Here is a 27,508-nt window from a genome sequence, read left to right as displayed (position 1 = left end):
AAATAACTCATCACACTCCTGAAACTAGACCCCTTGTTGTGCATTAGAGATCAGGGCACTCATTTGTCAGTAGCGAGAGGGGCCTCGACTCTCTTACTGGAGGGTGATTGTTGCCATGATTTCAGTTGCCATCACCTTTGATTCCGGTGGGGAGGGGTCTGATTCTGGAGAGCAAAGACAGTGACTAGGGATTTGCACAGACTTTCACGTAGGCATGTGTCATCTCTGCTTTTTCTCTAAGAGCCCTGAATGGGACACCTCCTTCTCAGACAGAGAGGATCCGATTCCTCTGGCTACAGGACCATGATACAGCATCTAGAATGATGGTGCCAGAGAGAATGTCACACACTGTTGTCAAGACCATTTAGTGGACCATGACCGAGGGAGTGGGCTGTTTAGATTTCTGCTTCTTATTTTAATTTAAATTTTAGTTAGTTAACATACAGGTTTCAGAAGTCGAATTCAGTGATTCATCAGTTACGTACAACACCCAGTGCTCATCACAAGTGCCCTCCTTAGTACCCACCACCCATCTAGCCCATCTCTCACCCACATCCCTCCATCAACTCTCAGTTTGTTCTTTATCATTAAAAGTCTACCTCTTTTCTAGGTCCACCTGGGTGGCTCAGTCGGTTGAGTGTCTGACTTCGGCTCAGGTCATGATCTCAATCTGTGAGTTTGAGCCCCGCGTCAGGCTCTGTGCTGACAGCTCAGAGCCTGGAGCCTGCTTCGGATTCTGTGTCTCCCTCTCTCTCTGCCCCTCCCCCGCTCATGCTCTGTCTCTCTCTGTCTCAGAAATAAATAAACATTAAAAAAAATTTTTTTAAGTCTACCTCTCTTCTCGTCCTCACCTTCTCAGATGTTAAATTCCACATACTAGTGAAATTGTATCTTTGTCTTTCTCAGAGGGACTCATTTAGCTTAGCACAATACGTTCTAGTTCCATCCACATAGTTTCAGATGGCAAGACTCCATGCTTTTTGATGGCTGAGTAATATTCTCATCAAGACAAAACCTTCTGCACAGTGGAGGAAACAATGAACAAAACTAAAAGCAGCCCACAGCATGGGAGAAGATATTTGCAAGACACATATCTGATAAAGGGTTAGGATCAAAATCTAGAAACAACTTATCACACTCAGCACCCAAAACCAAACAGCCCAGTTATGAAATGGGCAGAAGGCATGAATAGACACTTTCCCAAAGAAGACTTCCAGATGGCTAACAGACATATGGAAAGATGCTCAACATCACTGTGCATTAAGGAATGCAAAGCAAAACCATGATGAGAGACCACCTCACACCTGCTAGAATGGCTAAAATGAACCACACAAGAAAGAACCGTTGTCGGTGAGATTTGGAGAAAGGGGAACACTCTTGCACTGCTGGTCACAATACAAACTGGTGCAGCCGCCCTGTTATGACTTTTTAAATTTTTTTTTCAACGTTTATTTATTTTGGGGACAGAGAGAGACAGAGCATGAACGGGGGAGGGGCAGAGAGAGAGGGAGACACAGAATCGGAAGCGGGCTCCAGGCTCTGAGCCGTCAGCCCAGAGCCCGACGCGGGGCTCGAACTCACGGACCGCGAGATCGTGACCTGGCTGAAGTCGGACGCTTAACCGACCGCGCCACCCAGGCGCCCCTGTTATGACTTTTTAAAGAAGCAACGTCAACAAGCGCTCCCCCTTCTATGGCTACTTGTTGTTCCCATTGATGTGTACCGTTAAGGGCACTGGCAGCAGGTGAAGCTTTTTCCCTATGAGGAGTAGGGTAACAAAAAATTGAAAACCAATGTAAATGGATATTTAAAGATACGAAGTAGGGTTTACCCAGATGAAATGAAAATAAGAATAAAAACAGAAACAAAACAGTTTGCCCAACAAAAAAGCCAAACTCACATTGTGATTCCACTCTCTGAAGATAATGCTTAAGGTAGAAAAACAGTGTAGGCTGTGATTGCCCTTGAATGCCAGGATTCTTATTTCCTTCATCAGCCTTATTTTGTCTATGCAAAGAACACAGAAAGCTACCGGCAAATGTAACCTGGTTTGGTTAAGCTGCTTCAAAATCTAAGGAAAGTCAATAAGGAAGAGGACCCAATGGAGGTTTCCAAAGAGAATGACTTGATTGTCACAGGAATAGAGAAGTCCTTGGAAAAACTAAAGAGGCCTAGCAGATTTCTGCCACAATGCTATAATTTGGTGAGACAAATTCCCAGATAGATACCCGATCCCCTCCACTTTAAACCTACGTTCTAGGAATAAATACACAGGTGAGATGATAACACATCTTTTACTCAATATAAAAACACACTTTTCCAAAAGCTCTAATTCATTCCTTTCCAAGACCTTCCTGCCAAGTTTTCCTTTCGGAGGAAGTTTCCTTTGAAGTGCAGATCTCTGCTCTCAATGACCCATGCTGTTGTCTCCCATCCCTACTAACCACATGGGCCCCCTTTTCACCTCTGTCTTCCTCATTGGCAGTGATCTCCACATGGGCACAGATCACATTTTGTCCCGGTCACTAATGAAGATATAGTGCTGGACACAGAGGAAGGATGGGTGGCCTTTAAAGGAATTCATACAAAATGAACCTGTTTTTGACTTGCGTCATGAGCGTCAAAACTACAGGCCCAGGATGGCACGCACGGAGTATTTCCCACTAACCTTCCGTTGGTAAGCTGCCTTTGTCTATCTGTAAGACATTGTCATCCTCATTCTTCTTCAATACCTGCACAACTACTGCTATTTCTGCACGGGAAAGAGAGGAGTCTCTACGCAATGTGACTTAGAGGACATTGTAACTTCTTCTAAGGTAGTTCTTTTTTTAAAATTGTTTTTCGGGGCGCCTGGGTGGCGCAGTCGGTTAAGCGTCCGACTTCAGCCAGGTCACGATCTCGCGGTCCGTGAGTTCGAGCCCCGCGTCGGGCTCTGGGCTGATGGCTCAGAGCCTGGAGCCTGTTTCTGATTCTGTGTCTCCCTCTCTCTCTGACCCTCCCCCGTTCATGCTCTGTCTCTCTCTGTCCCAAAAATAAATAAATGTTGAAAAAAAAAATAAAAAATAAAAAAAATAAAATTGTTTTTCATGTTCATTCATCTTTGAGAGACAGAGAAAGACACAGCATGAGTAGGGAAGTGGCAGAGAGAGAGGGAGACACAGGCTCTGAGCTATCCGCACAAGGCCTGACAAAGGGCTCGAACTCACAGAAAGCGAGATCATGATCTGAGCCCAAGTCGGACACTCAACTCACTGAGCCACCCATGTGCCCCCCCCCCCCCCCACTAACGTAGTTCCGAAGCCACAGCAGTCCTGGCAAGGGTGTCATAACTACAATCTCATGTAATTCACCTACTAAACGATTGGACAGGTACTCATTTCATTTTGTTTCTTTTTCAAATTGCATGTTTTGTAGTCTCTTTGATTTCAAAAGGTTAATACAAAGAGTTAAGTAGTTTCAGGGTCCAAATATTACCCAGTGTGCATTTTTGCAGGTACACATTTCAATCTCCTTCACGTGGTGCGAAAACTACCCCAGCAACCACCTTCCCTCTAGTACTATCAAACTATTACCATAGTAGGGTCTGTTACTTGATACTCTACTCGCTCTCACTCTCTCACTTTGTCTCTTCCTCACGACCTCGCTCTCTTATTTCCGGTGATTCTTTACTTCTAACCCATGAATGATTACAATGTTACATGGTACTTGTATATTTCTGACTGACATAATTCACTTAGTCCAATAATCGATAGTTTCAACAAACCATTACAAGTTGAAACTTTACACTCTATCACTGGGCTGAAAAGTACATATCTTACTGGCTGCCCCAGGAAGGAAACACACCTCTGTCAAACCCATAAAAAAAAAGAAGGCTGCTAATTTGGAACCAGGGCGCTGAAGAAGGGGCCTAAGACCAGCCTTGCCTTGCAGCCCAGCAGATTCTCAGCCCCTCCTCCCCACCAAGAGGGCTAGCTCAAACCAAACACTGGCCATTCTCTCCTGTCTGCCCCACCTGGCTCAAAGCCAAACGGAAGCCCCGAGCGTCCCCAGAGAACCTCACCAGCCCAAGCCTAATACCTTAGATGGGCCTTGTGAATTGCCAGGGGCTCTGGGGATGAGGGCTGAGAGGCAGGGCAGAGGTAGAGGACCCAGGGAGCCCAGGACTGGGGCATAGTCCATATCTGAGATCTCCCTGCGCCTCCCACCCCTCCTGGGTCCTTGTATAAACGCGCCCAAACCCAAACCTCCAACATCCGGAACCCCTACCCAGACCCCAGCCCCGCCCTCTCTTCCTCCTCCCTGCACCTGTGGGTTGTGTGTCAGGGAAATTGCAAAGCTGGGGAGTGGCGTCCAGCCAGAACAGAAAGATTTGGCCTGATAAGGGGAGCGGGTACCAAGGAGCATGCCCCATCTGACTAGCGGTGGGGTGTGCCAGCCACGCCTGAAGGGCCGGACCAGGCCAGGCAACCTTGCTGGCCCGGGAGGGGCTGAGGGAGCAGTGGCTGGGGTGTGTTTCCCCAGGAGCCAAGATCCTTGAGGAGAGAAGGAGACAGGCAGGGAGGGGGGAGGGGAGGCGGGTGCCAAAGGAGAGGTAAAGGAGGCCAAAGGCAAAAGGCAAAAGCATACATCACCCAGTATTCCCATGCTGTCTCCCACCCAGGTGCTAACCAGGCCCGACCCTGCTTAGCTTCCCAGAGAAGACGGGGTCAGGCACGTTCAGACTGCTATGGCCTAAGAGGAGACAACTGCCGCTGGGCGCCTCAAAAGCCTGCTCAAAGGGTCCCAAGCCAGGCTGGTGCAGCGCTTCACACATGCACGCGCCTGCCTGCTTGCCTGACTGCCAGCCTGCCGGCTTGCCTACCGCCGCCCTCCCGCGGGTGCGGGTTTGGGTGGTGTGTCAGGAAAGGTGCAAAGCTGGGCCGTGGCTTCCAGCCCCAGCAGCGCAGCACCTTTGGGAGACAGGGTCGCAGGCAGGGAGGGGGGAGGGGCGGCGGGCGCCAAAGGAGAGGTGATGGAGGCCACAGGCTTAAAAGGCAAAAGGCTACAGCACCCGGTATTCCCAGGCCGTCTCCCATGCAAGTGGGAACCAGCCCCGACCCTGCTTCGCTTCCCAGAAAAGACGGGGTCGGGCGCGTTCTGGCCGGTAAGGCCGAACAGGCCAGTGGCTGCGGCTGGGCGCTTCAAGAGCCTGCTCCACGCGTCCCAAGCCAAGCGGGTGCCGCGCTTCACCCATGCACGCGCCTGCCTGCTTGCCTGCCCGCTTGCCGGCCTGCCTGCCAGCTTGCCTGCTTGCCTGCCGCCGCCCTCCGCCGCGGGCCAAGGCCCCGGGCCCCGGGCGGGTGGCAGAGGCCGCGCCACGGGACCCTGGCAACGCGCTGTGGCGCAAGCCCCGGCGTTCTGCAATCCCGGGACTCTTGCAGGCTGCTCCCGGCTGGGCCGCCCGCCCGCCTCCGCTTCCATCCTGAACCGCGCCGCAAGGCACCTCGCAGGCCCGCACCACACCACGCTGGGCTGCTCCCTGGGAAGTGGGGGCAGCGAGCTTGGAGCATCAGGCCGCTCGTGCCTTCCGGGCCCGCCCGGCCGGCCGGGGCTCTCAGCGCCTCTTCCGCAGCCCTAGGGCGAGCGCAGCCAGCCACCGGGCCGTTCCCTCCCGTCTGCCCCACGTGGTGCAAACCCACCCCGGAGTCCCCACCGCCCCCAGACAACATCAGCAGCCCGAATCCGCTGCCCTAGCTGGGCCTCCTGAAATGCCAGGGGCCCTGGGGATGAGGGCTCGAGGGAGGGAAGAGGTCCAGGACCCAGGGAGCCCAGGCCTGTGGCGGATGCGGAGTCTGGGGTCGCGCTGCCCCTCCGGCCCCCTACTGGGTCCTTGTATCCGCCCACCCAGCCCCCACCCTCCAGCCCCCAGGCGCCAGTCTCCGGTTCCGCCCACACACCACACCCCCCACCCACCCCCCCACCCCCCTCGGAGCGGGTGCGGGTGCGGGTGCGGGTTTGGGTGGTGTGTCAGGAAAGGTGCAAAGCTGGGCCGTGGCTTCCAGTCGCTGCAGTGGGATTTGGCCGGGTTCCGGGAGTGGAGAGCGTGCCCCTTGGAAGCGCCCTGGGGTGTGCGGGCACGGGAGGGCGAGGCGGGGCGTGGCCTGGCCAGGCAGGGCCGCCTTGCTGGCCCGGGAGGGCCTGAGGGAGCAGTGGCTGGCGTGTGTTTGGCCCCAGCAGCGCAGCTCCCTGGGGAGACAGGGTCGCAGGCAGGGAGTGGGGAGGGGCGGCGGGCGCCAAAGGAGAGGTGATGGAGGCCACAGGCTTAAAAGGCAAAAGGCTCCAGCACCCGGTATTCCCAGGCCTTGTCCCATGCAAGTGGGACCCAGCCCCGACCCTGCTTCGCTACCCAGAAAAGACGGGGTCGGGCGCGTTCTGGCCGGTAAGGCCGAACAGACCAGTGGCTGCGGCTGGGCGCTTCAAGAGCCTGCTCCACGCGTCCCAAGCCAAGCGGGTGACGCGCTTCACCCATGCACGCGCCTGCCTGCTTGCCTGCCCGCTTGCCGGCCTGCCTGCCAGCTTGCCTGCTTGCCTGCCGCCGCCCTCCGCCGCGGGCCAAGGCCCCGGGCCCCGGGCGGGTGGCAGAGGCCGCGCCACTGGACCCTGGCAACGCGCTGTGGCGCAAGCCCCGGCGTTCTGCAATCCCGGGACTCTTGCAGGCTGCTCCCGGCTGGGCCGCCCGCCCGCCTCCGCTTCCATCCTGAACCGCGCCGCAAGGCACCTGGCAGGCCCGCACCACACCACGCTGGGCTGCTCCCTGGGAAGTGGGGGCAGCGAGCTTGGAGCATCAGGCCACTCGTGCCTTCCGGGCCCGCCCAGCCGCCAGGGGCTCTCAGCGCCTCTTCCGCAGCCCTAGGGCGAGCGCAGCCAGCCACCAGGCCGTTCCCTCCCGTCTGCCCCACGTGGTGCAAACCCACCCCGGAGTCCCCACCGCCCCCAGACAACATCAGCAGCCCGAATCCGCTGCCCTAGCTGGGCCTCCTGAAATGCCAGGGGCCCTGGGGATGAGGGCTCGAGGGAGGGAAGAGGTCCAGGACCCAGGGAGCCCAGGCCTGTGGCGGATGCGGAGTCTGGGGTCGCGCTGCCCCTCCGGCCCCCTACTGGGTCCTTGTATCCGCCCACCCAGCCCCCACCCTCCAGCCCCCAGGCGCCAGTCTCCGGTTCCGCCCACACACCACACCCCCCACCCACCCCCCCACCCCCCTCGGAGCGGGTGCGGGTGCGGGTGCGGGTTTGGGTGGTGTGTCAGGAAAGGTGCAAAGCTGGGCCGTGGCTTCCAGTCGCTGCAGTGGGATTTGGCCGGGTTCCGGGAGTGGAGAGCGTGCCCCTTGGAAGCGCCCTGGGGTGTGCGGGCACGGGAGGGCGAGGCGGGGCGTGGCCTGGCCAGGCAGGGCCGCCTTGCTGGCCCGGGAGGGCCTGAGGGAGCAGTGTGTGGCGTGTGTTTGGCCCCAGCAGCGCAGCTCCCTGGGGAGACAGGGTCGCAGGCAGGGAGGGGGGAGGGGCGGCGGGCGCCAAAGGAGAGGTGATGGAGGCCACAGGCTTAAAAGGCAAAAGGCTACAGCACCCGGTATTCCCAGGCCGTGTCCCATGCAAGTGGGAACCAGCCCCGACCCTGCTTCGCTTCCCAGAATAGACGGGGTCGGGCGTGTTCTGGCCGGTAAGGCCAAACAGGCCAGTGGCTGCGGCTGGGCGCTTCAAGAGCCTGCTCCACGCGTCCCAAGCCAAGCGGGTGCCGCGCTTCACCCATGCACGCGCCTGCCTGCTTGCCTGCCCGCCGCCCTCCGCCGCGGGCCAAGGCCCCGGGCCCCGGGCGGGTGGCAGAGGCCGCGCCACCGGACCCTGGCAACGCGCTGTGGCGCAAGCCCCGGCGTTCTGCAATCCCGGGACTCTTGCAGGCTGCTCCCGGCTGGGCCGCCCGCCCGCCTCCGCTTCCATCCTGAACCGCGCCGCAAGGCACCTGGCAGGCCCGCACCACACCACGCTGGGCTGCTCCCTGGGAAGTGGGGGCAGCGAGCTTGGAGCATCAGGCCGCTCGTGCCTTCCGGGCCCGCCCGGCCGGCCGGGGCTCTCAGCGCCTCTTCCGCAGCCCTAGGGCGAGCGCAGCCAGCCACCAGGCCGTTCCCTCCCGTCTGCCCCACGTGGTGCAAACCCACCCCGGAGTCCCCACCGCCCCCAGACAACATCAGCAGCCCGAATCCGCTGCCCTAGCTGGGCCTCCTGAAATGCCAGGGGCCCTGGGGATGAGGGCTCGAGGGAGGGAAGAGGTCCAGGACCCAGGGAGCCCAGGCCTGTGGCGGATGCGGAGTCTGGGGTCGCGCTGCCCCTCCGGCCCCCTACTGGGTCCTTGTATCCGCCCACCCAGCCCCCACCCTCCAGCCCCCAGGCGCCAGTCTCCGGTTCCGCCCACACACCACACCCCCCACCCACCCCCCCACCCCCCTCGGAGCGGGTGCGGGTGCGGGTGCGGGTTTGGGTGGTGTGTCAGGAAAGGTGCAAAGCTGGGCCGTGGCTTCCAGTCGCTGCAGTGGGATTTGGCCGGGTTCCGGGAGTGGAGAGCGTGCCCCTTGGAAGCGCCCTGGGGTGTGCGGGCACGGGAGGGCGAGGCGGGGCGTGGCCTGGCCAGGCAGGGCCGCCTTGCTGGCCCGGGAGGGCCTGAGGGAGCAGTGTCTGGCGTGTGTTTGGCCCCAGAAGCGCAGCTCCCTGGGGAGACAGGGTCGCAGGCAGGGAGGGGGGAGGGGCGGCGGGCCGACAAAGGAGAGGTGATGGAGGCCACAGGCTTAAAAGGCAAAAGGCTCCAGCACCCGGTATTCCCAGGCCGTCTCCCATGCAAGTGGGAACCAGCCCCGACCCTGCTTCGCTTCCCAGAAAAGACGGGGTCGGGCGCGTTCTGGCCGGTAAGGCCGAACAGGCCAGTGGCTGCGGCTGGGCGCTTCAAGAGCCTGCTCCACGCGTCCCAAGCCAAGCGGGTGCCGCGCTTCACCCATGCACGCGCCTGCCTGCTTGCCTGCCCGCTTGCCGGCCTGCCTGCCAGCTTGCCTGCTTGCCTGCCGCCGCCCTCCGCCGCGGGCCAAGGCCCCAGGCCCCGGGCGGGTGGCAGAGGCCGCGCCACCGGACCCTGGCAACGCGCTGTGGCGCAAGCCCCGGCGTTCTGCAATCCCGGGACTCTTGCAGGCTGCTCCCGGCTGGGCCGCCCGCCCGCCTCCGCTTCCATCCTGAACCGCGCCGCAAGGTACCTCGCAGGCCCGCACCACACCACGCTGGGCTGCTCCCTGGGAAGTGGGGGCAGTGAGCTTGGAGCATCAGGCCGCTCCTGCCTTCTGGGCCTGCCTGGCTGCCTTCTTGGCCTCTCTTCCGCAGCCCTAGGGCGAGCGCAGCCAGCCACCAGGCCGTTCCCTCCCATCTCCCCCAACTGGTGCAAACCCACACGAGAGTCCCCAACACCCCCAGACAACATCACCAGCCCGAATCCGCTACCCTAGCTGGGCCTCCTGAAATGCCAGGGGCCCTGGGGATGAGGGCTCGAGGGAGGGAAGATATCCAGGACCCAGGGAGCCCAGGCCTGTGGCGGATGCGAGTCCGTTTCACCCTGTCCCTCTGGCCCGCTCCTGGGTTCTTGTATACACCCACCCAGCCCCCACCCTCCAGGCCCCCGGCGCCAGCCTCATGTTCCGCCCACACCGCACCCCCACCTCGGAGCGGGTGCGGGTTTGGGTGGTGTGTCAGGAAAGGTGCAAAGCTGGGCTGGGCTTCCAGTCGCTGCAGTGGGATTTGGCCGGGTTCCGGGAGTGGGGAGCGTGCCCCTTTGAAATGCCCTGGGGTGTGGGCGCACGGGGTGGCGGGGGGCAAGTCGGGTCGGGGCCGGCCAGGCAGGGCCGCCTTGCTGGCCCGGGAGGGCCTGAGGGAGCAGTGGCTGGGTTTTTTTTAGGCCCCAGCAGCGCAGCACCCTGGGGAGACAGGTTAGCAGGCACGAGGGGGGAGGGGTGGCGGGCGCCAAAGGAGAGGTGATGCCGGGCGCCAACTCACAAAGCGACACCGGCTGAGCCACCCAGGTACCCCGAGGATGCTACTTTTCTGTTTGTTTGGAAAATGAGGATTTCGCCCGGTTTTTGTGTCTGGAGCGTGTTAATGTGTCGTCCGCTAATTCTTTCCCTGTTTTCCCTCTGAAATACCTGCTTAGGCCGTGGCCCAGAAGGAAGACATGTAAGACAGGATCACTACCCTTGAGAAGCGCTGCCTCAGGGCACAGCACAAAGCCACCTCTCTGCACGACCTCAAAGATAAACTTGAAAACGAGTTCCCAAAGAAGGACTCTCTTCATCGACAGGTCATTGGTTTCGTTCAACATCATTCCACTTTTATTAATTACAAGTCAAGTTAAGGACCAAGTGTCAATGTCAAGGTTTTAGGATCTTAGAATCTTGTGTTGACCAGCGGGGTTACTTCAACGTCCAGGGTTTAATTCTTTCGAATTTTATGAAGCATGTTATGGGGCTCCCCTCCTTGATTCCTTCTTTGTCTTGTCTTACATGCACGTTACTCTGTTGCCTGTTAGCCCTGTTTCCAAAGGAGCAGGGAGTGGCCGGGAATGTGTAGGCAGCTGGCCATTTTGGTTAGTACCTGAGATCGGGGGGAATGGCCGGGGCAGAAGCACAGTCTGGCGTGAGGATGTGAGACCCTGTGTTTTGGGAAGCCGCACGTCTCTTCCTTGGTTGTCTCAGGTCATCCGGCATTGAACAGGAAAACCACATCCAGCTTCTTGGAAACAGAGTGAGCTTTGTCTGGTGTGTTTGTCAAATGTGTCAGTCGACCCAAAATGATAATGAAAGTGGTATACTAGGAAGCCATTAAAATGACATCGAGGAATGCTGTTTGAGAGCACGTAACATGTTCCAAATCATGAGTGTAAAGGGCAGATTGCGAAATACTATGTGTAAAGCATGTGATTTATTTTGGAGGGTTTTAAAGCATGATACGCAGTCTGTATATACACACAGAGCTATATGCACACAGAAGATGGAAGAAGTCTGTGGGAACAAACGTTAACCTTGCAAAAACCTCACCTTGTACATGATTTTTAAAATGAGTTTATAGGGGCACCTGGGTGGCGCAGTCGGTTAAGCGTCCGACTTCAGCCAGGTCACGATCTCGCGGTCAGTGAGTTCGAGCCCCGCGTCGGGCACTGGGCTGATGGCTCAGAGCCTGGAGCCTGTTTCCGATTCTGTGTCTCCCTCTCTCTCTGACCCTCCCCAGTTCATGCTCTGTCTCTCTCTGTCCCAAAAATAAATAAACATTGAAAAAAATTTTTAAATGACTTTATATATTTTTAATGCTTATTTATTTTTGAGAGAGGGAGCCATAGTGAGAGAGAGAGAGAGAGTGAGCGAGCATGAGCAGTGGAGGGCCAGGGAGGGAGAGAGGGAGACACAGAATCCAAAGCAGGCTCCAGGCTCTGAGCTGTCAGCACAGAGCATGAGGCGGGGTTGACCCCATGAGGTATGAGATCATGACCTGAGCCGAAGGTGGACGCTTAACCGACTGAGCCACCTCGGCTTCCCTACAAGTCCTTTAACAAAAAATCTCGTGTCTAACTTTTCCACGTTGAAGTTTTCCACGTTTTTGGTCAAGAGGGAGAGTGTTTTTGTTGAATAATGGTACACTTCCAAAAAGAACTCAACTGGCATCAGGCATGCTCTCAGAAGCTCTGTGCTGGCTGATGTGCCCACCTCAGAATGTCCTATGTAGCGAGCCCTTGGACCGCAGTATAATTATGTTTACGAAGGGTTAGGACCTCACTCTTCTCTCCTTAACTGGTCAGGAAGAACGAGCAAGCTCCTCCAGAAGATGGGTTTTCTTTAATGTGTGGGAACTTTGTCTTTGGAAAGACTTCTTTGAAGATACTGAAGAAGAGCAAAGAGTTTGGCAAGACATGTTTTGCGTAGTGAAAGGAGGACCAAGGCCGTGGGTGACTCCTTGCACAAAGGAAAGGTTTCCTCTGAAGCACCTACCAAACTGTTGGCTTCGGTCAGAACTAACAGCAGATCTCTGCATTCAGATTTTGTTTCACTTTAATAAAAATGGAAACGGAGAGAAGACTTGCTACACTTTGATGCTTTGCCTTCATTTCCTAGACTGTGGATCAAAACCGCCAGTTGCAAGAGCGCCTGGAGGTGGCGGAGCGGAAGCTGCAGCCGACCCCGAGGAAGGCCAAGTCGCTGCCCGAGGTGGAAGCCGAGCCGGCCCAGAGGGTGGCCACCCTCTGCAAGGTGGGGCCCCCGTTTCCTTCTGGGTCCCATGGTGGGAATGTCATTTTCATGGCGGTCCGTTCTTGTATCTCATTTCTCACCGGTAACGTCGGCGTGCCAAAGTCCGCGAACCAGCTGAGATCTGTTTTCGGTGCTACTTTGTCTGAGATTGGAATGCTTTTCAAACGGCAGGCATCATCCCCAGTTTTGTTCCCTCCGGTTTTGTCTGACGTGTGCTGTTTGCCGTTGGCTGCATCTAAGACTCACTGCTTTTCAGACTTAAGTCAGCGACTCAAAGCTCAAGATAGTAGCCTTGGGCAAGAGAAGGACAGGGGTGCCTGGCCGGCTCAGTCAGTGGAGCTTGGGACTCTTGATCTCAGGGTCATGAGTCTGAGCTCCCCGTTGGGTGTAGAGCTTACCGAAGGAAAAAAAAAAACAAAAAAGGATAGAATTTTTCCGAGAAATGAGAAAATCCTATCCTCTTTTAAACACAATCGTGTTTATTTAAAAAAATTCTTAAATGTTCATTTATTTGACACAGACAGAGAGGGCGAGCATGGGCACATACATGAGCAGGGGAGGGGCAGAAAGAAGGAGATAGAATGCCAAGTAGGCTCCATGCTATCCGCACAGAGCCTGACACAGGGCTCGAACGCCCAAACCTTGAGTTCATGACCTGAGCTGAAGCCAAGAGTCAGAACCCGACTGACTGAGCCACCCAGACACCCCTTTAAGAAATAAATCTTTAAGGATTTCACTCGGGGGTTCCACAAATAGAGTCGAGGAACATGCCAGACACAGTCCCTGCCCTCCCAGTTCTCACAGCCCTCACCACCCACGGAGGAAGGCAGCAGTTGAAGAGGTAGTTTCCAGACATGATATAGTCGGTGCTGGGATCGAGTGATGCACACAGGACGAGGGAGCACATGACTGGGCAGCCAGTCCGTCCTTCCGGAACCTGGGCTGAGGGAACCTGTAGCAGGGAGCCTGTCGGTGCTTCTGTGTTACTGGTTCCAATGCAGTGAGGGTCCCAGTGGGAAGGGGGGTGGGTTCGTCACGGGATAATGGCCCTCAAGGCTGCCATCAAGTCGGGCAGGCGGCATTGGGCGCCCACAGGCCCAGGCTCCAACAGAGCCTCTCCTCCTTTGCAATCTGCCTGTCAAGTCTCCGTTTCTTTTCTCGCCTGTCCTGTCTCCTGTCCCTGGTCAGCCGTGTAGCCCGACTCTTTGTCTTTGAACACTGTGCTGCTGAGGAAGCTCAACTATGGGAAGTGACTTCCCAGCTTAGGAAGGCAGCACGCCTGTTTGCTCTTTCTGCTTGCTGCTTCTTCCTGTCCGTGCTGAGTGGACAGGGGTGTCTCCCGGGGGACGAGGCACCGTCCAAGGATCCGGGACCCGGGGTGGGGATGAGACCGTTGCCTACCCCCGGTCACCAGTATGGAAGCCCACTGCTTCCCACTGGCACGCATGAAGCCGGTAGGGACTGTGAGCAGGCAGAAGGCCGCTCACAGCATGTCGTGCGTAGGCACAGCGTGTGGTGTGGGGCAGCCAGCTCTTCTGACCCCGCTGTCGCCCACAGGCCGAGCACAGGCGTGACAACATCGAGGAAAGGCTGCGCCAGATGGAGGCCCAGCTGGAGGAAAAGAACCAAGAACTGCAGCGGGTACGAGTCCGGGCGGAGCAGCCGTGCAGCTGGCAGTGGTTGAGAATGAGGCGCAGGCTGGGGGTGTGGGGGTAGGGAGTGGTCCCTTGTTTCCTACTTCTCCCCACATGGACGCTAGGCCCCTTCTCGATCCCATCAGGGGTACAGTGGACTCTTGTGCGAGTTGGATTCTAGTGAACACTCCTAGCATATGGACAATGTTCTCTGGATGCAGGGGCCCCATAGCCAGTGCCGCCTAGGGGTGGAGGCACCCGCACAGCCCACCGTGCCCACCAGCTCATTAGCAGTTACTCACGGTTGACGCGGGACCTCGTGGGTGTCCCTTGGCCAAAGCGGAGGTACTGGCCTGGGGTAGGGCAGCCTAGAGGAGGGGTCTCCTTCCTTAGGACATGACACTGAGGTCCTGAAATCAGGTCACGGGCCTGACCTTGGTCCCCACATCCTGAATTTCTACTTGAGATGTAAAGGCACAGGTCAAGGTTGATGTTCCTATGAAGAGGAATAGCATAATCGAGCCTTGACGAAAGAGAGGCCCGTGTCCCTTGAATCCCCTGAGATTTTCCCTGCGGGAGCTGGTCAGAAGTCAACATGAAACACCCAGGAGACAGAGCAGGCAGCAGCCTCCCCAACTTGGGACGTCTATCCAAGGCCATTGGGTTTTTTTTCACCAGAAAACTCAAAACACTCACCCTTAACTTACACCAGAAACTCGTGTGCTTGGCCCTCAGGGTCAGAGAATAAAACATGAGTTTCCGCGGAGTGAAGCTTCTGATGCCAGCATGATGGCTCGTGTTGGCTGACCCCAGCCCGCCATGACACATGCACACAAGCGAGCACAACCAGACGCTAGCCTCTTGGGCCGAGAATTCGACCTCACCTACTTAGAGAAGCACTTCATTGCCTTTAGGACTGTATGGTAGTTTGGAGGGACAGGTGTTGAGATAAGGATTCTATTATAACTGAGACAATTGCAAGGACACTTTTAAGCTGCTTTGCTTGAAAAATACTTGGGTGCTGATCCCTTCTTGTGGGGTGGCCAGGGTCTTTTCCAAGTGATGGCCGTTGCTGCGTGTGAGGTGTGGTGGTCGTGCTTTCTGTTGCCTGCTCCCAAGGAAAGAGGTGCCAGCAGGTGTGGCTTAGAGATGAGGAAGCCCGAATTTGGAGGGACTGTCCATTGCCTAGCCTGCGGGTGTGTCCTGTGGGCTCTTCCTCCTCCCTGGGGCCCCGACTGCAGGGCACATGTGTACTCCGTACCCCACGGCCCTGCGCCCGGCAGGAGCCCCTGAATCCTGCCGGCCTGTCCTCGCCGCTTCTGTTTTAGGTTAATTCAGGATATGCGGTAGAAACAAGTTTTTAAACCATAAAATTGATGAGTGTTCGTTAAAACACAGACCTGTGAACTTTGCGGTTACGTTCAGAAATTACTGGAGGTAATTAGTTATGATTTGTAATACAAGTTTCCATTACAAAACGTTCAGGAGATGTGTGAATTTCACGAAAAACAGGTGAAAGTCTTTCTCACCACTGAATCTTTCCCATAGGGGATTTTTTTTTAGCTTTCGGTTTTGTCAATGGATTCATTTCTTTCCCCCTGAGGCCAGATCCGAGCTTCTGTTTCTGCCCCGGAATATTCCTCCTCCCGTGTGTAGATCAGCTGATCCCCTTAAGAATATGCTCTCCTGCATGTACATCTGCCTCCTGAGCCCATCTGAGAGCTAATAATGAGGACATTCTTGAGGGCCCATGCGTGTTTTGTTTCCCAGAAACAAACGGACCTGCTAAGTGATGACCCCTGGGAAGCAGGTTCCTGCGTTTCTGTGCCCCGCTAGGTCGGTGCTGGCAGTGACGCACAAGCATGCCAAAGAGTGCCGTGGGAAGGGGCAGCCGAGGTTGGCGTGCGTGTGGGTCACACCGCTGGCCATTCGCACGTCTGAGCCAGTGTTCGCACTTTTGCTTGAAGCCTGCATCTTCTCTTTCAGGTAAGGCAGAGAGAAAAACTGAAGGAAGAGACTAACAAACATTTGTCGGGCACTATTGACCAGCTCGTTTCCGAATCTGACAAGCGTCTGCAGCATCATCTTAAGGAGAGAATGGCTGCTGCGGAAGATAAGGTAGGACATGAGAGACAGCGGCCTGAGTGCCCCCGTCCTCACAGAGGAGACGCTCACGTTGTGATCCTGAGGAGCAGCGTGGTGCAGAGGCTAACAGCCACTGCAGAAAGTAGAAATGATTCTTTCACGCGGAAAAACTACAGGCTGTTACCCACTGCCTGCGTTAAGTTCCCAGTGTCCTGTCCCTGCCCGACGTATGTGTGCAGGAAGGTGCGTCTCACTGTCTAGAAGTGGAGTATGGTCTGGGGAGGGCCCGAGAGTAAGTATTTTAGGCTTTTCCTAACTGAGACGTAAGGAGTAAGCTAGCTTCATGCTAATCAAAGAAGGGTACAGAAACAGCCATAGGCAGTATATAACTAAGGGGAGGGGCCGGGTGCCTATAACCCTTTGTTGATAGGACCCGGCGGTGGCTGGATGTGGTCGGCAGGCCCTCGTTTGCCTCCCCTGTCCTGGAACCTTCAGCCTGGTTCTTGTCTGGGGAGCTAATTTCTACCTCTTTTGTCCAGACGGACCAGTAGGAGAGCGCAGTTCTGTCAAGCATTTAACCCGCTGAAAACAGAGTATCTCCTGTTCCATCTCCTGCCTTCCCTCTTTTCATCTGGGTTGCAAAGAGTCGAAGCCTGGACTCTTACACCATCATAACAGATACACTTGAGGTGTAACGGGAGGGAAGCAGTATCATAGCATCTCTGTGAGAGAAGCTCTGGTGGGGACAGTTGGATGCGGACCTGATACTACCGGTTCTGGTGACACCTGTGTCCCTGTAGATGAACCCAGAATCTTCCCTAAGTTTGGCACTTGGAGACACCAGTGAGCAATGCTAATTACACGACACACTTGTTTTGGGTAAAACCCATTATGAGGTGCGTTATTATACCCCACGTGAGATTCGACCTTGATCACTGGGGCCAGCCTTTCGGTAGAAAGTTGTATGTGAGATTGGAAGTATATGTACGAAACTTAGGTCAGGTTTCCCAAGTGACTGAGGCATCACAGACCCTAAAAGCTAGTACCAACCAATGTACCGGCTGCAAGTGAACTTAGGAACTTGTCATACTTACAGTCAGACAGTGATCCGGGAAGAAATTGTACATGGACAAAGTATGAGTAAAGGCTGTTACTGCAGTTTCACAGACAGCATTTCACTGTGTGGTCATGTGACCCGGTTCGTTGGTATGGCCATCCGCTCCATGCCTTGTCTGTGGTGCTGCCTTATGGTAAAGAGAAACGTCGGCATGCTCTAGCATGTGGAACGTTTGAAAGAATCGACACTAAAGGACTGTGTGTACCTTTCTCAGAAGTCTCTGTTAGGAGAAGTTGGCAATCTGAAAAAACAGTTACAAGAAACGCAACGTGAGAAGGTATTTGCATCTCTCAATCATTCAGTGATCGGTTGAGACTGGAAAGGAGCAGGTGATCTCTGGGGCTCACACTTCCTCCAAGGCGAGCCAGCACTGTGCTTTCGAGCGGCCCCACGCTCGCAAGTCTGAATGGCACGCATGTGGCGGAGTTGGAGATGAGCAGACTATGGGGTTCAGATTTCTGAGTCCCTTCAGGGGTTCGCTCGAAAGCTAAAATGTTCACGTAAACCTTTCGTTGAGTGCAGCGTTGCCCAGCAGGAAGGTAACAGGTGACACGAGTGTCATCCCAAGGGTTCTCGCGGCTGCATTTGAAATGGTCAAACAGACGGGTGATGTTTAGTTTTCATGCAGCCTGATGCAGGCAACATGTTATTGTATCATGTAAATAGTGTAGACATGAAGGAGCTACTCTACAATGTTTTTCCACATTCAGTCCTTGCAACCCACGGGGCATCTCACAGTGCCATCCCCTGTGGTCGGGACCAGCCCCATTTTGGGCGCTCAGTTAGCCACGTGCGGCGGTGTCTCCGGCCTGGGACGGCACTGCCTAGGGGCTAGTTGTGTGACCGAAGCTCCTCGTCGGCTTTGCTCCCTGGTGCTGCGTGTGCAGACGTGAGGCTGGGCTGCAGAGGGTCCACGACGGAGCACGTGCCTATTGCACAGAAGGGCTATTCCCCCACTGCCCAGAAAGTCCTGCTCCTCTCTACACAATTAGGAAGAAGTCTTAGTGGCTCAGTGTTTCTCCTCTGTAACCTTGCTATGCCTGAGACCTAACTGTTCAGTAGGGTTTAGGACGTTCACGTGGGATCCGGGTGTTTACTGGAGGACTCTTGGAGAGAATGGTCTTGGGGTTTGTAACTGCTGAATTTACCCATCGTGGTTATGATGGTCAGCATTTCAGCACACTTGATGCAAGTAGTGTTTTCCATTTGTTCCTGAATTCTAATGAACCTACAGTGTTGTATCAGTTTCAAGTAGACAGCATACCGTTTCAACAATTGCACACGTGACTCTGTGCTCGTCACCATCACTGTGGTCATCGTGTGTCACCATACAGAGTCCTTAGGGTATCACAGACCGTATTCCCTGTACTGTGCTTTTCATCCCCGAAACGGCCTTATTTGATATCTGGATGCTGATGCCTCGTAATCACCATCATCTCTTTTGCCCACCGCCCCTACTCTCCTCTCCTCTGGCCACTACCAGTTTGTGCTCTGTGTTGAACGGACTCCTGATGCAAAGACTAGTTAACCTTGCTTGCAGTGAGTGTCCTTGTCATTTGCTGCTTTGCAGGAACACCTTCTATGAAAAATGGAAGCACAGAGGGCCGTATTAAAGCGGGCAAGAGTGAGAGGCTCTTCGCTTCACCACGGGTATGACACTTCCCGGTTCACAGATCTGTTTGAGATGCGGCTGGGGGTGGCTTCCCTCTGTCACCAGTATGACGTGAACCAGCTCATGGTTCCAAAGTAGAACCGTGGGTGTGCTATGGTATGACCCGAACCGGATCAGAGTTACACACAATAACCCTGAGTGTGTTGTAGTCTGACGCGATCCATTTTCCAGGGACCGGCTAACTGATGATGGGGCGGGGCTGGGGGGGACACTGCCCTTCACCGTGCCTAACATGAACCACCTCACAAACACCTATGTTGGCACCTGCTGTGTATCTTCCAGAGGAATCCTTTGGCCGAATGGGCAGAGTGACTGGATGTAGCTCAGGGAGCCGGTAGCTTAGTAGTTGGCAAGAGGGAGAAGTACAACCTCATTCCAGAGGTTAGGTTTGGAATCTCAGGAGACCGGGAGGCATGACAGAGCTCGCAGCCATGGGAGGAGGAGTGGAAGTTAGGGCAAGTTCTGTTCGTGTTTGGGTGGGTTTCTTTGCGGCCTCCCTCCACCGAGTGTGGCAGTGATGGTGTGGGGCTAGGAGGGGTCCAGCATGCCAGGTTCGGCCCAGCATCCCTGGAAGCTATGGTCCCTTCCGCAACGCCAGTGGGGTCACCATGGGAGTGCACACGTGGCCATGGTTGTGAAGGTCACCTTGACATTGGTGGGGTTAGCGCAGTGCTCGCAGTTTCTTATATGTTTGAAAAGACTGGAGAATGACATGTAATCGCTGTAACTCTGTTGGGACGTTGGTGAGTCGCCTGTGAGGGAGTGGGTCAGCCGGCTTGTGAGCTGCGTCCTGCAGACAGTAATTGTCAGCGAGGTATTAAAAGGTTTGCTTGCTTCTTTGTAGGAAATGGGTACCATGTGAGAGTCATTCTGGTGTGACAGTGCCTCGAGTAGCTGACTGGGCCCCCTTAGGTGCAGGAAGGAGGCTCCTGCTCCAAAGGCAGGCCCACTCAGGCCTCACTGGGGTCTGTGCGGCTGCCGACGGGGGCTCTCGGGAGAGTCGAGGGTGTGCTGTGGCTGTCCTTGTTGAGCCTGCTTGTAGGAGAGAGAAGTCAGTGCAGGTAGAGTCACAAGCGGCCCTCCCTGTCCACGGAACTACTGGTGGCACAGCGAATGTGTGTCCGGAGAGAGAAGCACCCAGGAAGATCCGGGCACAGAGCAGCCTCTTGGTTGGCTGACGGAGATCCTCGCCAGCAAGACACCAGTGTGCTGAGTGTCACCATTCCAGGGCTTGAAGACGGGTATGTGTGAGGAGGCCAAGGGAGCAAACAGTGGATGCGGTGCAGGCCACTCGAGTGCATGTTGGAGTTCTCAAGGGAAGGGGCTGTGCAGGCCCCTGGAGGGTGGCACCCTGGGGCAGTTGCCATAAGAGGGACGTCCACGCCCGTCACCCGCCTGAGGTGAGCTGGCCAAGGAGAAGGATAGAGAGGATCGCAGTGCTCCCGTGGTTGCGGAGGCATTGGCCACGGTCACAGGTGGCCTTGTGGTCAGAAGACCCCGGGCAGGAGACCGGCTGAGGAACAGGGTCTGTTTGAAGCCGTCTCCCAAAGTGCTCTCTCGTGTGGTGGCAGAAGAGAGGCTGCTGGGAGCTGTGTCGCCGTGAGCGGCCAGAGGCCGTGGGGACGAGACTGAGAAGGTGGCAGGCAGGCTGGACAGCTGAGCCCTCCTGGCAAGACCTCACAGCCACGTCTTCTGTTTGTGTTGTCCTCTAGCAAGCTGATATGGTCTGGGTTGCAGAGGAAAAGAAAGGTGTCAGACCAACTTCCACACGCAGGCGGGGCAGATGGGAGAGAGCTCTGGGATAGGACTGGGTGCAGGGTGGTGGGGTCGGGAGCCAGGGAGCCTGAGATAGGGTGTCAGAGTCAGGGGACACACGCGCTCTTTGGAGGAGCCACGAACCTTCCCAGGTCCCATGCGGGGTGGCGTGTGTGGCTCTCCCCGATTGGCAATGTGTCGTGGCCCCACAGCGGTGAAGCTAGACCACCTGAGCTCAGGTGAGCAGTTGTTCTGAGAATGGGGGGACCAGAGGAGGGGAAAATGGTTTTGGCCAGCGGGCAGTCCCGACTTGGCTGTCTTAGAAGCGATCAGTACCCTGAGGCAGCACGTGTCAATGACGTTTCTTGAAAGGCCGCAGAGAAGATTTTGAAGCACCACAGAGGAGACGCCCTGTCGTGGTGTCTCTGTCTCCAGGCCACAAGGGGTGACGCCAGGGGCCCCCTCTTTAGGTGATGAATCAGATGGGCGTGTTCTGTCTCCCGAGACCATAAGGATTGGTGAAATGGAAGGCAGCCTCTCTTTTCCAGAGAGCTAGGCGCCACTGAACTCCCCTGCAGGGTTCAAGTGTGGAGGGTGAGCCCCTGGCTGAGGCTGGGCACATGGGCTGGCGGGTCATCCTTCACAGCTGCTGCCCAGAGCTTCGTGCCCAGAGCCTTTGCTGAGGGGAGCAGCTGACAGCCCAATTAAGTGTCTCTGCCCTAGGGGCTCAGGGCTCCATGGGACTTTTCTGGAGACTTCTGTGGCCAAGGGGGACATTTGTCTGTTAGTCTAACTGCACAGAGGCCAGAGATGCTTTTGCCTTGGAAACACCGGGCGCATTGCCACCTCCTGTGTACGGGAGCTGCGAGGTGTGGTTCCCGAGGATCCTGCCGCAGATGCCCCTGGGGTGCCCGATAGTGGCTGGTGGAGGAAAACCTGGGGTCACCTGGCATCACAGCAAGTGCCTTGGCACACGTGGGCTGATGGCAGGTGAAGGCCAGAGGGACGTACAGGAGTGCTTTCTGGTCAGTTGGGCAGGAGGTGGTGCAGACACACAGGACGACAGCTTGACTGGGGGCAGGCGCTGCTCCACCTCGGGGACGTCAGGGCTGCAGGGATGCGTTGCACCTGCTGGGCCCGGGAGACCCTGTCTCCACAGGGCCCGGCTAGCGGGCTTGCACTGGAGCCAGGGGCAAGGATGCCTTCCTTGGAGACCTTTTTCTGTGACCTCATTTTCCCAATTGATGGGACGGGGCCTTGAGCCAGGGAAGAACTCAGTGGGCTCTGTGATACACTGGAGAGCAAGCAAGGCATGTGGCCACTCTTCAGTGGCCCTAGTGCCTACAATGTCTGGAGTGGGGTTCCTCGCATCCACAGTGGGCCCACAGGGCCCCTTCCCGCTAGAGGCTCTTTCCCCTTCAGTCCCCGGACTTGTCCGTTGGTTTCTCTTTCCGTCTGCCTCAATCTAGTCTCCTTCTCAGAACTCATAATAAGGATCATGACTGGCACACTCAGTTGTACTTCAGTTGAAATGCCGTTATTTCTGTTACTGCTCACAATTCCATAGGAACCCTCAGGCTTTTGGTTCCCTGGGCATGGAAATTTGTAGAAACTGTTCAACAGTGGTCTGATTTGAATGTCCCTATGTTTGAAGTGTATAAAAGTGTTTTACAATAACTTGGATAGTTGCCACCTGGCCATGTGCAATTTGATACTGAAAGTAGACCTTTTGCTCCTGGAACCATGCTGGGAAAATTCTGTCCCTTAGATGTTGCTGATGTGTTTTCTTTCACATCCTTATACTTTCTGTAACGAAAACAGTAAGATTCGTGGTAGTGCCTTCTGGTTCTCCCACCCTGAAATGTGCTCCCCGAAATGTGTATTTTTGTAAGTTCAGAGGTAACAAAAAGTGTGGGTTGGCTGCTTTCTGCGTGGAGCCTGCTTTGGGTCCTCTTCCTCTTTTCTCTCTGCCCCTTTCTCCTCATCCACACTCGTTCTCTCTCTCTCTCTCTCTCTCTCTCTCTCTCTCTCTCTCAAACTCTAAAAAAAGGGGCGACTGGGTGGCTCAGTCAGTGAAGCATGTGAGTCTTGGTTTCGGCACAGGTCATGTTCTCACACTTGGTGAATGTGAGCCTTGCATTGGGCGCAGAGGTGACAGTGGGGAGTTTGCTTAGGATTCTCTCTCCCCCGAACTCTCTGCCCCTGCTCCACTCTTGCTGTTTCTGTCTCTTTCAAAAATGAAAAAAAAAACAATAAAAAATAAATAAACAAACCAATTAGCTATTGAGGAACCAATAGTTTCACAGAGGTGAGGAGTTTGGTTTCTTTCATTTTTGCTATTTGACACTGATGGTCTTCAGAAATATTTTTGACATCATAACACACTGGCTGCAGCCTGGGAATAGAGCCTGTAAGTTGAGTTTTGGGGGTAGCTGGATATCTCACTGCAATCCAGGGCCCTGTGGTCTGGGGGAATGTTTCAGTTATTTATTTGAAAAGACACAAAACGTTGCATTCTCCTACAAAACCAGGACTGATTTCCTCCCACACCACCACTTAAGACTGTCGTCATTGCCATAAGAACGAACACATGCTTGTGAGGAGAACAGGGCAAGGGCAAGGGTGCTGTGGGACTGTCCCAGCGTGTGGCACTGTCTGCAGCTTAAAGACTATTTGGAAAACGGAAAGGTAGTATCTTCTATGGCAGGAAGGTGATTTCACATAGACAGTGGAGCAGGCCCAGGCAGCCCAGGACTCTGCTGACTTGTGCCCGGTCAGGGTCCTGGCACAAGTGTGGCCCTGTCTCCCGTTACCCCCTGGGGCTGCCTTCTGGGCAGGGGGCCCGATGGCTGTCAGGAATGGGGGTAAATACCTGTAAACAAAATTGCAGAGCGAGGTCATTTTAAAGGGCTGGTAACTTTAGTATACACTTTTGTTTTTTAATTTCCAATCAGTCTGGATTTCTGGATGATGACAAAACTTTAGGAAGGCACCTTCTTGGAGAAAACAATGTAGACCAAAGGACATTTGTGACTTAGCTGCTGGGTCAGCAGAGACTCTCCCTGCAGACTTCTGGGTCACTTCCTCTCTGTCCTCTATGCAGCCAAAGAAGATGCAGCTGGTCGTCGGTCCGTGACATGCTGACCTGCTTCAGCCCCTCGGCGACGGCACCACGGGAGGATCTTTGACTAGAATGTGAACAATGGTGGAGAATGGCCGACTTCGTACGTAACAAGGCTGTGGCCCTCTCAGGCTTCAATGGTCTAAGATGACTCCTAACTTCTGCTTATCTGCTTGAATATTAGTGTGCTCTTCCACCTACTACAGCTAGGCATCGTGGGTGTCCTCAGTGCGTGGGCTCTATCAGAGCCTAGTCCTGGGGGCCTGGGCAGCTTGCCTGGAGTGACCTGCAGAACCTGGGAGCTGAGGCCATGGCAAGCCTGGGCGGGGGGGGACCTGGGCCCGTCCTCCCCCCACCGTGCCCCACGCCCACCCTGAGCTCCCTGGCACCCGAACTCTCAGAAGACCAATCAGGAAGGACTGGGCTCCCACCGCGGGGCAGGGTGCTGCGTGTGCACCCAGGAGGAAGGCGCGAGACCCTGGAAATAATGTAGTGCAACTCTAATAAAGGTCTTACTGTTCTTACGGAAATCAACGTTTTACATTTCTTTTTTGAACCAGTTTCAAGAGTGGACCTCATTCTCCATTCGTAGATTTTGCTTAAGTTTTTTATGTTTATTCATTATTGAGAGACAGAGAGACAGAGCATGAGCATGGGAGGGGCAGAGACAGGAGAAGACACAGATTCCGAAGCAGCCCTCACGAGGCCACCTCAGGAGGCTCTGGCACAAGATCCCTCATAGTTCAGGCGACTCTGGGATGGTTCCTTCCCTCCCCGCCACAGAGAGCTTATGGCCATTGGGTCAAGGGATGGACGCCCTGACCCGTGGACCTTGTGTGGAGGGCACAACTGACAATCGCTGGGATTTCCTCTTCCTGTACTGTCTCTCCCGCCAGGGCCGATCGTTTACTACTGTGAAGGATACATAGTTTCTTTCTGTGGAGTAAGACTTCCCTTCTCCTTTCTGTCAGGGCATAGTTAGGTCATTCTGTGTCTTCCTGTTCAGAACCTTTGCTGGCTGATCTTTAGTTTCTGTACTTCCTAGTCCTTAGTGTTAAGTGTGAGGTTTGGAACAACAAAGTGCTTCCCTGCGTTTTACATCTAAGATTCTGTTTTTTCCCCACCAAAGCTGGGCAAGCCTTCGGCATCTGAGAGTTTCTGGAAACAGACCAATTCCCCACGGGTACATTAGGTTGCACATGATTTATTAAAACTTGATTTGGTGAATCCAATTATGCTTAAAAAAGAAATGTCAGTTGAGAAACAGACCAAGCACCGAGCAGATGTCCGAGGGGTGTGGCCTCTCTGAGAACACGCGTTAGCCATCCTTGGCTGTGCTCTCCCCATACTGAATGTTCCGGGGCTTGCAGGCGTTTCCACAGACCCGCCAGGTCCCACCAAAGACCCTTGACTCTCCTACCGCTACACGCTCCTCCTTGAGGCCACTCTACCCTCCTCACTGCTACCCTTAAGGTCCTTTCTTGTGTGTCACGTCGAGTGTTCTGAATGTAATTGTGACTTCACACTTTCCTCCTCGCCTTTTGCTGGCCGAGTCCTGCCACCTCCCAGGTGGGTGCTCCGCGGTACCGGGAGGGGTCTGTCCCCATGGCCCCTGCAGAGGGGCAGCAGGCACATGCCCAAGAGGGGTTGTTGCCTCCTTCCTGATGATGTGGCTTCACTTGATGGTGTTTCTCAACATCTCTGATGTTCTGCTTTCTCCTACCCCCCTGTCGCTTGAGTCCTCGGTGGGAAGAAGTGGCGTGGATTCTGCTGATTCTCCTCCTTGTCTTCCTGCAGCACCTTTCCCAGTCCTGACTTGAGGCCAGCGCTGTGTCCACACCACCCGGTGCCTGGGCAGATTTCAGCGGGAGCAGGGAGGCTCCATCCTGCCCGGCTTCGGTGCTTGCTGGCCCCCGTGCCCTGTCCCTTCTCGCTGTATCTTACCTGACTCCTCTTTTAAGAACATTCATCCGTGTACTGCCCAGCCCCCTCCCCAGGGAGTCCAGGATGGTCTCCAGGTCCTCCACGTAGCTGCACTTACAAAGACTGCTTTTCCAAATAAAGTCACATGCACAGGTTCCAGAGCTTTGGACATAGACGGGACCACCTCCCCAGTCCACCTGTTTCTGGAGAAGGCCTGCTCTGCCCGGTCCTACCCCGGAGGCATCAGGGTGGGGAGGACGGGCCCAACCCTCCCACGGGGAAGAGGACTCTCGGGTCACACGACAGGCCTAGAGTGTCCAGGCAGAAAGTGGAAGATGGAAAATAGTCAAGAGGACCTCTGGCGTGCATCAGGATTACTGCCGGTTGATCTTCTCACTCGAGTGTGCTGGGTCTCTCCTAGCCACGAGCCTATGTGTGCCTGGTGAGGGTGAGTGTTCTCTGCTTTGGTGGAAGGCACTTTCAGGGACCCCTGAGATAGGAACCAGTCTAGAAAGGCACTAGGACGTGCGGGGGAGACAGTGATGCAAGAGGAAACCATCCTGCCACACATGAGAGGAAGCAGCATCAGGCCTGGAAGCCAGGATGCCAGCCAGGCTGGGCTGTGGTGAGGGCCAGGTGCAGGGAGGCCTGTGTCCCACTGTGCCGCCTCCAAGGCCTCCGTCCGCTGTGAGCCATGGGCATGGGTGACGCCCACAGGGTTTCGGGGCACACACACCAGAGCACATCCAGCAGTTAGAGGGTATGTCAGCCTCTCCTGCGCAAATGGTGGCTGCCGTCCCACTTGCTTGGATTGTTTTCAGTGCGTCCGGCCAGCCATCCTTAGAGGAGGCAAACAGAACCTTTCTCCACTGGTGCTGAGGGGAGGCCCACAGCCTAGCCTCCGTGCTTCAGGGCCATGGCTCTGGTTTTCAGGCCAGGATGCTTTGGGAAAATTAAGTAAAAGCTATTTGTAAACATTTTCAGGAGAATAATAATGTCAATTAATTTAAAATTTTTTAATTAGGGTAGCCTGGGTGGCTCAGTTGGTTGAGCGTCTGACTCTTGACCTCGGCTCAGGTCACGATCTCATGGTTTGTGGGTTTGAGGCCCGCATCGAGCCCTGGGCTGGCAGCACAGACCTTGCTTGGGATTCTCTCTCCCCTCCCCCACTCACGCATGTACTCTGTCTCAAAATAAAGTTATAAAAATAAAGTTACAAAAATAAAAAAATTTTTCACTCGTAATTAAAGCAGTGAGTAAGGCATTGTCACATGGCAAAAATAGAGGGCTAAGATTGTCTTAGTCTCCAACATCTTATTTTCTTTTTTATTTATGTTAATTTTTAAACTTTAAAAATGGTATCTGTTGAGAGAGAGGGAGAGTGGAGGAGGGTCAGAGAGAGGGAGAGAGAGTCCCAAGCAGGCCCTCCAATGTCAGCACAAACCTGATGTGGGAACTTTTTCACCAACAGAGAGATCATGATCTGAGCTGAAATCAAGAGTCAGGTGCTTAATTGACTGGGCCGCCCAGGTACCCCTAATTTCGGTTTATTTTTAAAGATGTTAAGTAACTTCTGCACAGACCCACGACCCAGGTATCAAGAGTTGTATACTCCCTTCACTGTGACAGCTGAGTGACCCTGGTTTTTGTTTCTTTTAAATTTTTTAATGGTTGTTTATTTTTGAGAGGGAGAGAGAGACACACACAGAGTGCAACTGGGGGAGGGGAAGAGAGTCAGGGAGACACAGAATCCGAAAAAGGCTCCATGCTCTGAGCTGTCACCAAACAGCCCGACCTAGGGCTTCAACTCATGAATCGTGAGATCATGACCTGAGTCGAAGTTGGACACTCAGCCAAGTGAGCCACCGAGGTGCCCCTGTTTTTCATGTTTTGCTCAAAGTG

General features: G+C 55.1%; 1 protein-coding gene across 2 annotated transcripts; it reads left to right on the top strand.

The window, feature by feature from the left end:
- The first annotated feature begins 10,348 nt into the window (after positions 1 to 10,348).
- LOC122478381 (liprin-alpha-1-like) lies at positions 10,349 to 22,560 on the top strand. 2 transcript variants are annotated; one of them, XR_006295975.1, is made up of 5 exons: positions 10,349 to 10,360; positions 10,755 to 10,803; positions 12,165 to 12,299; positions 13,857 to 13,940; positions 15,920 to 22,560. XR_006295975.1 is itself a non-coding variant. In XM_043572020.1 (5 exons), exons 1-5 carry the CDS (start codon positions 10,563 to 10,565, stop codon positions 16,277 to 16,279), a joined length of 711 nt encoding a protein of 236 aa, XP_043427955.1. In that variant the 5' UTR covers positions 10,374 to 10,562; the 3' UTR covers positions 16,280 to 22,560. The 2 variants fall into 2 exon arrangements, 1 of the variants encoding a protein (XP_043427955.1); XM_043572020.1 differs by lacking the exon at positions 10,349 to 10,360 and adding an exon at positions 10,374 to 10,645.
- The last annotated feature ends 4,948 nt before the right edge of the window (positions 22,561 to 27,508 follow it).

Source organism: Prionailurus bengalensis, unplaced genomic scaffold, assembly GCF_016509475.1.
Source record: "Prionailurus bengalensis isolate Pbe53 unplaced genomic scaffold, Fcat_Pben_1.1_paternal_pri Un_scaffold_57, whole genome shotgun sequence".
NCBI classification, from domain to species: Eukaryota; Metazoa; Chordata; class Mammalia; order Carnivora; family Felidae; genus Prionailurus; species Prionailurus bengalensis.
The sequence above is the reverse complement of the archived record's forward strand: the minus strand, read 5'-3'. Positions and strand labels throughout refer to the sequence as shown.